The sequence below is a fragment of the Trichosurus vulpecula genome, chromosome 1 (assembly GCF_011100635.1).
Source record: "Trichosurus vulpecula isolate mTriVul1 chromosome 1, mTriVul1.pri, whole genome shotgun sequence".
NCBI lineage: Eukaryota > Metazoa > Chordata > Mammalia > Diprotodontia > Phalangeridae > Trichosurus > Trichosurus vulpecula.
In genome coordinates this window covers 228,050,417-228,062,721 of record NC_050573.1, presented here as the reverse complement: position 1 = coordinate 228,062,721, position 12,305 = coordinate 228,050,417, and the positions used below count along the sequence as shown (strand labels likewise).

General features: G+C 40.8%; 1 protein-coding gene across 1 annotated transcript in view; it reads left to right on the top strand.

Moving 5' to 3' along the window:
* The first annotated feature begins 2,578 nt into the window (after positions 1-2,578).
* The window catches only part of APCDD1 (APC down-regulated 1), a 51,671-nt gene continuing 41,944 nt past the window's right edge, over positions 2,579-12,305 (top strand). Inside the window, exon 1 of the mRNA XM_036741097.1 lies at positions 2,579-2,657. Within this exon, the coding sequence (XP_036596992.1) occupies positions 2,600-2,657 (58 nt within the window). The 5' untranslated portion in view covers positions 2,579-2,599. The remainder of the gene's footprint in view (positions 2,658-12,305) is intronic.

Below are 12,305 nucleotides of genomic sequence, written 5' to 3'. Positions count from 1 at the left end.
CTTGGCCAGTTGAGTGCGATGGGTGTATTCTGGGAATGCTTGTATGGTGAGGAGGTGACTTTCATTCCAGACAATCGGACAGCTATCCTCTTGCAGCAAAGGAGCCTATCACTACGTCAATCACTTGTTATAGGATCATAGGTTTACCTCTGGAAGGGACCTTAAGAGGCCAATGGTCCAACCCCTTCATTTTACAATGAGGAAACTGATGCCCAGAGAGGTTAAGGAACTTCCCAAAGTCACCTCAGCAGTAGGTAGTTCAGGTGTTATTTGAACCATCAGTATTCTGACTTCCAATCCACCGCTCTTTCCACAGCACTTTCGCTGCTTGTCTGTCAACATTTACTGAGCTCCCCTTGAGCATTCACTTGTGTATTCCCATCCTCTCACTGTATTGAACTGAGTTGAATTAAATTGCTATCAGAGTACCCAAACTACTTGCTCCTGCAGAACACTGTATGTGGTGCTTTGGGGAATTACGAAACAAGTAGAAAATACTGTTCCTGCCCTTGGGGCTTTTATGAAATAGATCATAAGTGAATAGCCCCCGAATGCAAATAATGTATATACAAATTCCACTCATTCATTTAGCAAATATTTATAGGGAGGGGCTCTTAAAGTCGAAGGCACTGGGTTAGACAATGTAAATGGAGGTATTTGGGGTTGATACAGGAGCCAGGTGAGTTTGTCAGAAAAGATTTCCAAATGGACTTCAGAGGGTTCGACAGCGAGTTTTTCAGACCTTCCAACTGAGCTTAAAAATGACAGATCTATGGCTTTAGGAAAACGAAGGGAAAAAAAAAAAACCCAGGTTTCTGCTGCCTACACCTTTACCTCCACAGGTTGGGACCTGTGACATAGGCTCATGTGCTTACTAGAGGAGGCGAGCCGAGGTACTAACTTGTGGTGGGTATATTTAGTTAAGACATGCACGGCTCCTTCTCGAAAGCCTCAGAGCTCCAGCAATCACTCTCCCGAGTTTCTCTCTCTCTCTCTCTCTCTCTCTCACACACACACACACACACACACACACACACAACACACACACACATACACACCTTTTAACAAACACAAAGCAAAACCTTGGTCAGATCAGATTTATGATTTTCAGTTTTGTTAAGTCATATGGGACTAGCCTGAACCACCTTTCTCCCACGCAGAACACAAACCAGGATCCCGCCACTGCTGGGATGGGAGAGAAAGACTAGGTTTAACTTAAGTCTCCTACAAAGTCCCACAGAGTAGGGAGTTGGGTGGAGGAGAGATTAATAGTATTTAGAGCTGGAAGGGATGTTTGGAAGGGAGGACAAACTTTGCTTCCTACAACAGCGGGGCTGGGAGTGCCCACCAACTTCTAGCAACTCCGGGGGACTGGGACGGGGGCGGGGCGGGCAGCCCTTAGAAGCTCCGCAGGAGGCTGGGCAACCCAGAGACAGGAGAGGGGAGAGGGGAGAAGTGGGAGGGGCCGCCCAACCCGCCCTTTCAAGTCTCTCTCCCTCCCTCCCTCTCCCTGGCGGCAGCTGGGGGAGATGAGTGGCGCTGAGTCGCCTCTTCCCTGACCCCTCCTCTCCCCCCCTGCCCCTCCTCCCTCCCCCTGCCGCTGCTGCCGCCGCTGCTGCACGGGAAATATGAAGAGTAGGTGCAGCTGCAACAGCGGTGGTGGCTGCAGCGAGTGGGCTCAGAGCGCAGAGCTGGGTAGAGGCGGAGAGCGCGGCCGCGGACGCCATCCGAGGCACCTAGAGGCAGAGGCGGCTGCCGGGGTTCGGGGCCCGGCGGGCGGGCAGCGGCACCGACGGCGGCAGCAGACTCAGAGAAGTGACTGCAGCCGCCTCTGAATCGGCGCCTCAGTGCGCAGTCCTTTGCAGCGCAGCCGCGATTCCTCCATCCCTGGCCAGTGAGCGGACCCCGTGACAACCCAAGTCCGGGTCCAGTCAGACGCTCCGCTACGTCCCCCAGACCCAACTGCCGGAGGTCCACCCGGGCATCCCCCAGGCATACAGTTGCTGCCGCCACCTTCTTCCCAGAAGACGGAGATGGAGTGAGCTGTCCCCACGAGTGATCGGGCAGAGCGAACTTTTTCTGAAGCCCTAGGAGAGAGCTGGAAAGCCAAGTCTCTGGGAAAGGAAAAGAAGGAGGAAGAGAAGAAGGGACACTGCAGGGGGAAAGCCACCGAGGACTTCGACTCTGCTGCTCGCCCCTTTCCCTCGGGGCCCAACGCATCTCTTTTGTCCAGCGCCCCGCTGCCTCCTCTGCAGCTTTGAACGCAGCCCCCCAAAGTCTGTGCTGCTGACTGACCCAGGGACCTCAAGGGGGGCCGCGGCTGTTGGTCTCAGCTCTTCCAGCTCACTTTCATCTGGCTTGTCAAGTTCACTGAGAAGAGAGTAGTGGACTTTTCTTCCGGCCTGGGGGTGGAGGGAGGCAAGAGAAAGCAAGAACTTTAGCATCACTTTGATTCGAAGGAAGCCCAAAAGTTGCACTGGAAGACAATAATTACTGACCATCAGAAAGAGAAGAGGACAGTTTCATAGGCGCCCGGAGGAGGAGGAGTCGGAGTCGAAGAGGAGGAGGTGGTGGTGGCGGAATAGAAGAAAAATTGGAAATGTCCCATCCCTACCGAAGCCTGGTCAGATACCTGTTCCTGGCCCTCCTTTTACATGGTAAGTGAGTGCTGCTATTCGAGCTCCGCGCCCTCCCCCCAACAGAAGTGCTGGTAAATATAATGCTCATTTATAATAATTACCCATGATAACAGCTATAGTCGACTTAGGACATAGAAATACTTGGGAATGGATCACATATTCAAATCACTTAAACTTCCTGAACCTCGGTTTCTTCATCCCTAAAATAATAGGTTGGGAAGACATGGCCTCTGAGAGCGCTTCCAGCTTTAGATCTATCCATGATCCTATGATAGGTCTGAAAGGCTCAGGGGGAAACCTCCAGTTCAGTTTCTGTCATTCCCTCTTTTTCCTAGACCCGTGTGAGGGCTCCTTTTATCGTCCATGCCTTAACCCTTTGCTGCTTGAGTTTTCCCATATGGGAAGGAAAGCTAGCTGGCTTTCCCCCTTTCTTTTTACCTGCAGGGTCAGAGTATAAAATTTTGGCAAATGTATTTATTCCTTCTTTAGCATTTCCAGCTATAAGCAGAGATGCTATAATTAAATTATGTGCCTTGTGGTCATTTTTTTTATGTTACAAAGTCCATAGAGTGACTCTTGATGTGGTCTGAGTTTTTATGGGACTCTAAAGAATAACTATGATCTTTTATGGAAAAAGTTTCACGTGTGTTTATCTCTAAATTTCTTGGAAGAATATTGCTTGGATAAATTATTTCAGCTCTGAATGATAGCTGCTCACTGATTCAATTCTGGAATGCCATTGTTGTTTTAGATTCCCATGCATAAGCATTCTTGAAGTCTTTGGATTCAATCTGAAAGTAGCAACAAATAGTTTACCAAAGATTTACTAATCCAAGAAAGGTCTCACAGGGCTTATCTGAATTTAAGTTGCTCTTTCCCTGATGTTTGGGTTTGATAGGATTTGGTTAAATGTTCCAAATACCCAAATGAGGTTTGGAAAAGGATTTTAGCCCTCAGCCCAGGTATATTACTTGCCTTTTAGAGATTTTGGAATATACTTGGAGCAAAATTGGACAGGTAAAAGAAAGATCAGTATTATATTATAGCCCACAAAGTAGCTACTCTAGCAGGATTGCTTGGCATAGCATGAGCAAAAAAAATTTATTGATGATATATTTGGGTAAAGCAGCTTGTTGTAGTGCCCTTGCTGAGGAAGCCCACTGCTCTTGACATTAGAGGACTTGCATCTGAGTCCAAATTCTGCCATTTACTAGCTGTCTGACCTTTAGGAAGCCAGTAACTCTGAGCCTCTGTTGCTTCATTCATAAAATGGGGATAATATTTGTAATGCCTACCCTACAGTGCTGTTGTGAAAAAGGTGTTTTGTAAAAGTGTAAGTTAATATCTTTAGGATCAGTTCTTGTGTTGCTTCAGATAAATGCAAAATATTGCAGTGAAACACCATGGCTTGCTGCAAGATGTATCTGTAGGAATACTCATTCCTCTTCCTTGTTAGCAACTGAGCTACATCACCAGTGATCACTGGGTATGTGTCTAGGTTATGATCATCATCACAGATGAAATTATTTTTCTCAGGCTTAGAGCAGGGACCTGGGTCTGGATAAGATGTAGCTCATCTTAGAATCAGTTTGAATTCTTCTTGGAATCACAGATAAGTGCATTAACTGAATGGGTTGATGCTTTCTTTATAATCATCCTGCAGGCTGCCCAGCTACCTATGCCATAGTCATCCTGACTACTTAAGCCAGATCCTCCTTATGGCCAAGGTGTACTTTCAGACCCAGTGATTTGGGAGTTTAAAAGTCAGAATGGGAGTCTTGCAGTTAGAGGGCAAAAGAGAGAAGGTATAATTATAGGGTTGGACTCCCAGGCCCATCTGCTTAGAATTACAGAGCAGTTTTAATCTTTGGCTGAAACATGAAACAAATCAGAGCCAATGAACAGATCAAAACAGCAGCTGCCACCAAAAGAGAGAGAGAGATGAAACAGGGGAAATTGTCCATTTTTTTCATCTATACTTATATCTTGTGAAGGAAAAAAATGTGTTCTAATGGGCTTAAAACAAAAGAACATGAAAAGTTAGCTGCAGTTAGGCATTCAATTTTTTTAAACATCATTACCCCTTGAATCAGAAAAGTAATGAATGACAGAATCCTTAAAGTTGCTGCCTAGTCCAGTTCAGGCATATCATCATTTCCCTACCACAATCTTTAAGAGATTCTTAGAGTTACCCCATGTAATCAATCCATGGCTAGGTCAGAATAGTAGCCTGAAATTTCTGAGCCAGGTGAGTGACCATAGGAACTCAGGTAACACCTCAGACTGGTTATGTTTCCCAAATTTCAATCTGAAGACTTATGGTAACATTTGTAGTCCCATATCAAGTTTCTTTGGGTCAGAAGATGTTAAGAGAATCAATCATAGAGAAGGATGAGCCTGATACTGAGTGGGAGAGACTCAAAGGATTTGGGGGCTAGAAAAGATCACAGAGTCCAAGGGTTCTTAACCTGGGGGGGGGGGGGTCTGTGAATTTTTTCAAAAAGTATTTTATCACTATTTCAAGAGGCTTTCCTTCGTAAGCCTCTTTCATTTATTTTATGCATTTAAATAAGAGGCCCATAAATCTCACCAATCTGCCAAAGGGAGTCCATGACACAAAAAGATTAAGAACTAAACTAGTCATATCCCTTTATGTTACGGATGAGGAAATAGAGGCCCAAAGTAATCAAATGGCTTGCCAAGATCACACAGTAGCAGAGATAAGATTCAAACCCTGGTCTTCTGATTATAAATCCAATATTTTTCTTGCAGAAGGCAACTAGAAGACATGTTTTCAGAGAGGAAGTAGTACTTGGAGTCATTCCTATTTTTAAGAGAAGTGGGATAAAAAAAATAAGGACTGAGAAGTTATAGTTAAGTGACAAAGGAGATTCACAATATGTCATCCCATTCCAAAAGGAATCCACTGTGGATAGAACTTTAGAACAATTATAATTGATAAAATCATACTGTACATATATCAAGAAGAGCTGGAAGAAGCAGGTACCAGGAATTTGCATGGCTTCATGTCTGAAATGAGAAAAATGATCATAATTGATTATAAGGCTGTGTATTTTCAGAAAGAACTGGATAATAACTAAGATACAGTGGAAAATGGAGCACAGAATTTCTTATTTTTATTTGGTTAAAGTATTTTCATAAAAAAACAGGTACCAATCTCTACCCTTCAAGGAAGGCAAATATCTGCTTGGTTTGCATATGTATAGCATATACCTGCCTCACTTTGGTATCAGGGATTTTAGAAAATTCTTTTTTTCTTGATGCATTGTACTAGTTGGTGTTTGGTGATACAGTGTGACTTCTAAATGTCCTTATATCATTTTAAAGTGCTAAAGGTTTTTACTAATTTTGGTTGTAGATATGATGAAAACTACCTAAAATATTTTAAGCAATGAATAATCCTGATTTTTTTCTTACAATTGGTTTTATAATAACAACTCATTTATATATCACTTAAAGGTGTTCAAATGTTTATATATAGTACATTATCTCATTTGAGTCCCATAATAACACTGAAGTAGATACTATCTTATTACTCTTATTTTATACTTGGGCATAGAGACACCTGGAAACTGGGGCGTAGAGAGTTGCCCAGACACATGGCTAGTTTGGGGCTGAGGTGGGATTTGAACACAAGTCTTCCTGACTCTAAGTCTTGTATTCGTTATACCATACTCCTTTATCCATTATACCATATCCGTTACTGATGGTCACACTTTACCTTCTCATTCACAGTAACTATTTTTCAATTGTCACAAAATCTGCACTATATTGCCTCCAGTTATGTAATGGTGCATGCATTTTTAACAAATTTGCTCTTAGATGTTTTGTGAAGAAATGCATTTGGGAAGCTTGGGCAACCTGTTCTTTACCTGAATTCCAATCCTTTCTCTCCAAATGTGAGGTTTTCTTACAGTGTTTCTAAGGATGGTTTCTATCTGTCCTATAATTTCAGTTGTGAGAGTTTGAAGATATTGAAAAATAAGTAAGGGGGTCCCAAAGACCATTGTATTTGGATGTGTGGTCTTAGTTTTAATGAAAAGTTAATAAAAAAAATTAGAGTCATAAGTTGACCTTTGATTATCCTCGACTAAGCCACTGATAGTCATAGGTTACCTTATGACTCTAATTTTTTTCATGTTTTAGGGGAAAAGATTAATACTATTGTCTCAAAACCTCTCTTACCTACAGGGCAGTAAGATATGCAATGAAGAGATTAGAGCTCATTGATAATTTTTCTGAAAGTTTTTTAAACTGCAAATTTAAGACCCAACTCCAAATGACAGTGTATCTGTCAGATTTGTCCTTCTTCCATTCCATTTATGGATATGATTGCATTAGCTAATTCAAGTTGATTCATAGAATATTAGAACTGGCAGGAACTCCATAGACTATCTGGTTCAATTGTCTTATTTTCAGATGGGGAAACTGAGACAGAGAAGTCAAATGATTTCTCTAAGATTGTGAAGTGATAGAATCAGGACTACAGTTTAGGTCTGTCAATTCATAGTCAAAAGTTCAAGATAGTGAATGTCAAAGAAAGTATTTTGGTAGAAATTGCCATTTTCACTCTATTATCAGCTAGCATAAAAATATGTAAAAATTTCTGCTGTTACCTTCTAAAATCATCAGCTCCAGGAATAAAGATTAATATGAATAATTCTAACATAATTGATGTGTCTATAATGGAAATGTCTGATTCTAAGATTTGTTGCTGATATTGTGAGAATCTTTTTTTGAAAATGGAGTTTGATGTTGCTCTTAGTAGAATTGATTGACTTTCTGGGAAATGAAGCTCCTTTAGTTTCATTCAAGGTAATTGTGAAAAAAACTTTTAACTCTTTGTATTATGATGACTTGAGTCTGAGAAAAGCTTCAAGAATATTGAGATAGGTTAGATAGTGATGGCAAAAGGACTTATTTGGAATTTGAGGACCTGGGTTTGAATCCTGGCCTTGCTAATAATGAATTATGTGATCTTAGACAAGTCAATTAAGTTCTCTGAGCCTTAGTTTCCACATCTTTAAAATAAAAGCAATAGCCTAGATGATCTCTGAACATCCCTTGCCACTCCAGATCCTATGTAATTGCCAGAAAATATAATTTGCTGAAAGAATTTCAAAGAGCTAGGAAAATGTTCTCTCTCCATTCTCTGATCTTTTTCAGAACAGTAGGAAAAAATGGTGTAAGAACCTTAAATATTAAGGATAAAATGATTTTTTTTAAAAAGCACAAATTTCATGAACATATCTAGGTGTAAGGGCCTTCCTTTAACCCTCTCAGCCAGCAGAATGAACAAGATAACCAGAAATGTCTTCTCTTTCTTCTCTGCAAGATGAATGAAGAGCAAAGCACAGGTGGCAAGTGTGGTTCACAATTACATTCTGGTTTTGAGCAGAAAGCAGAAGTTTGATCAACTTGGCAGTTGACACAGCCAATTGAAAAGATCAACAAACAGCTACAAGATAAGAATCATTCAAAAGTATATTCATGATTTTTATACCTCCCCAATATATGTACATATCTTTGCCTCTCTATAGATCAGGGATATGGAAAGAGAAGAAATATCCAGGTGACTAAAGCAAAAAAATCAACATTTGAGTGAGGGAAAGGCTTTGAAGGCTTTGAACCTAAATTTGGACTCTATAGGTTGCTTACCTGCTTAGTTCTCTTGTCAGTTAAGGGGTAGTGAAAAGCCACATGGTGTGTCTCCCAGGGATCCCATATAGGTGATGGTTCAAAATGATTAAGCCTTTAGCTCAGGGATCCTCACTGGGTTTGTGAGCAGGATCCATTTTTTAATTCCCTGAAACTTTGCAGTCACCATGGTGGGAGGGGCCTGGGGAAACAGTAAAATTCCTGGAGGTAGAGATTGCTGACAGTAAGAATCCCTGTGTAGAAAAGAGAAAGTGGGGGACTATTGCTCCTCCCTTCCCCCTGCTGGAAATCCTAGCAAACCACAACAAGCCCTTTTCTGGAGGGGAAAGAGGAGGATTAGTGTCCATGAGAACCAGTCTAAAGATTTACCAGGAGAGGCTTTGGAAACTTTACTTATATCCTGATCACCAGATTGAGACTTGTGTGTTAGAAAGTAGTGACCCAGGAGAACACCTGATGTTTAGCCAAAATCAAAGTAGCATGGGATTAGCATAATTTCTTTATGATACCTTTCCTAGCAAAAGAGAAAAATGAAAGCCTTCAATGGTGACTTCACAAGAAATGGGTATTCCACTCTACCCCATCCTCACAAAAGGAGTGGGAGGAAATAGAGAAAAAGAGAAAAAAAAAACATTGTCGCTGTAGTGATGGAAATTAAAAATAATCACAAGTAAACATAGTTAACTAGTATTATCAGAGTCACTATTGTCTATTACAGTAAAAATGAGAAAGCCTCCTAGTGTTTATCTAACAATTACCACATCAAACAGTAGTTTATGGCAATGCCTGTTTATTTAATTGTGCAGAGCAATTGCATGGATAAATAATTACCTGTATTTAAGCTAATCAGTTGCATTTTTTACCTGCTACAAAGTTTTCATGTTTCAGACAAGTTTGAACTTGAAATATAGCATGGTTATAGTAGGAATAGAATCACATTCTTAACATATATTATTTACATTGGAGTTTCCACAAAGGATAATATGTTAAAATTATAGTTCATATCCACAGGTTTTTTATTAGCCTTTTTCCTTCTTTTATCTTGTCAGTTGTCTTTTAGAAAAACACCTTTTTTGCTTTCAGTCTCCTAGCCTGTGCCTACACAGGTAAAATAGAATAGAAAATGAAAATTACTTGGATAATTCAGACACTAAAAACTGCTGGTCAAAAAAAAATTTGAGATTAGAGGGTAGAACGATCAAGAATGGATGTCCATATTAATCAAACTAATCAGACTGATTAGGCCTTTCTCCACTTCTTGTATCAACATAGCCTTTCAGAGGTACCTGTCCTCTGTCCCACAAAACCTCCTCCTTCTACCCCCAGAAAATAATTGAGCATAATCTTTCGGGTGTCAGTTTACTCATGTCATGGATGAGAGCATCACAAGTAGGGAAGAGTGTTTACTATTGTTGGTGTAGATCAAAGAGAGGGGTTGCATGTGTATCATTTCTGGAGTAAGTATGCTAGGATCAGCTCTCCACAGCCATCATCTGGTGAATTTAGGCAGTGTAGACAGCCCAAATAATTCAAAACCCAGTGTTCATTTGGTGCCTAGTCTTATGTCCCAACAAGGTGAGCTCTCTTCTTCTTTTCTTTTAATGTGGAACCCTGTCTTTAAAACTGTTATTACTGAGAACTTCTGCTCCAAGAATAGAAAGTTGATTGTTGTGATCCTAATTAAGATCATTTTGGCAGGATTTAAGGATGTTGGCAAGAATAATCTAATCCTCAGGAGTAAATCACTTGCTCCTGTAAAGTGAAACAAACGTATCAGAATGTAAAAGTATCATTTACTGCCTTGAAAGTGGTAATTTGCTAAGTGGCAGGTACCCTCCTGCCCTAAAGACTTCATTTGCTTTTCACAGCTTATATGCAGTCTACACCCATGCGCACTCCCCATAGGAGTAAGCCTATTACTCTTATATCAGAGTTTCACTATGATTCTCCCCAGGATCCATTTCCTGGGACTTAATTGTGCATGAGACTAGTTTTATAACAAGATTGTTTGGGTACCTGGGTGAGATCCAAGATGCACCCTCCTTGGACCAAATTCCATTCTATTACAGTGTTGTAATTATTGTTTAGTGTTTGCACAGTGCTTGATATTTACAAAACATTTCACCAATATGTTTTATTAATTATTCCTTGCCACACCTGTAAAGTGGGCTACTATTGATTATCTTACTTTATAAATGGGACGAGGCACAGGAATATGAAGAATCAGTTGCCCAAAGTTATGCGATATCTTACAATCCCTTTTTTTTCTAGCTATTACTTAGTGACTTTCTTTTGTCAAGAATCATCTAGAACAAGGGTGGGGAACCTGTGGCCTTGAGGCCACATGTGGCCCTCTAGGTCCTCAAGTGCAGCCCTTTGACTAAATCCAAACTTCACAAAACAAATCCCCTTAATAAAAGGATTTGTTCTGTAAATCTTAGACTCAGCAAAAGGCTGCACTTGAGGACCTAGAGGGTCACATGTGGCCTCAAGGTCACAGGTTCCCCAATCCTGATCTAGGGTAAACGTGAATCAATCATTTACAGTAACATATCTAACTGAGCTCCTTATTTGGCCTGTGCATGTGGTGGTTTCCTCCCACATTCTTTATTATCATAATATAGGAAACAGGAAGAAGACAAACATACTAGATTCAAACAAACAAAAAAGCAAAAACCAAAACTCAAGCTTGGGTATGTCCTGAAGTTGGCACAGGCAGCCCGATCTCTTGTGCTTTCTGCACATGAAGTTCTGTACAAGGAGAATTAATATGCAGAGTGATGGGCCTGAGGCGCTGCTGGATTCCTGAGTCATCAAAGAAAGATGTTCCCTCTAAAGAGGCAGGCTTTTCAACAACGAAACAGAATAGAGTTTTTGGTTAATTCTTAGTTAACAAAAAATTTCAGTTAACCACAACATCCCATCCTCTGAGCATTCCAGGTAGCTATTTTTAAAAATTTGATAAATGTATATGTAAATATGAACACACAGAGTAACTTTATTGCTATCAGATACCCTTTTGAATATATGAAGGTAGAGGATCTAAACTCTTGGTATAAAGCTATGTCTATCAAGGTAGGGGGAAGGAATAAGCATTTATTAATTACCCACTCTGTGCCAGGCACATATAAATATTTCATTTCTTACAACAACCCTGAACCCTGATGTTATTATCCGCATTCTACAGTTGAGGAAATTGAAGCAAACAGAGGGTAAGTTATTTTCCCAGGGTCTCTCAGCTAGTAAGTGTCTAAGGCCATATTTGAACTCAGGTCTTCCTACCCTTAGCCCCAGAATGCTCTCCATTGAACCACCAGATGCTTCTATCATTCAAGGACCAAAAGAGCTAAATACAGAGATGGGGAGAAAGCGAGACAGAGTATTTGTAGGATGGAATTGTCTAGTTTGTTCATCAAAGACCTATTTTTACTTAAACGTCTTGTTTGTTGGAAATCTTTCCTCAAGTGGAATCCAGAGGCCTTAGAATTAGATGAAATCCATCACTGCTGTTATGTGTAAACACCTCATTACCTGATTCCTCAGAGCAAGCTTTCAGGGTCCAAGGACGCCATGTTGTTATGCTTGGCTTCCTTGTGATGTTGCCTAGGTTAATACTTTTAAATGAATTTTCAGTTCCCTGCCATTTGCAAGAAGTCTAGCACATCCTATAACTGCTTTTCATGTTTTTCATAGCATAACGACCAAGTGAATGTTTGAAGATGAGTGCTGATGGCCAAACACTAAAAAGGCAATCAGGGAAGGGCACTTCATCTGCCATACAACAAATATTGTTTCTTTCATTTGAACTATTGCTTTGGTTCCCTTATTTCCTAAAGATGTGGATTTTTCAAATGAAAAGACTTCAAAAAAACCCACTTCCTTTAAATTTATTGTTGTAGCAGGTACATTGTTCAGTGGAGAGAGCACTGGGCCCGGAGTCAGGAAGGTCTGAATTCAAAGCCAGCCTCAGACACTTATAGGTGTGTG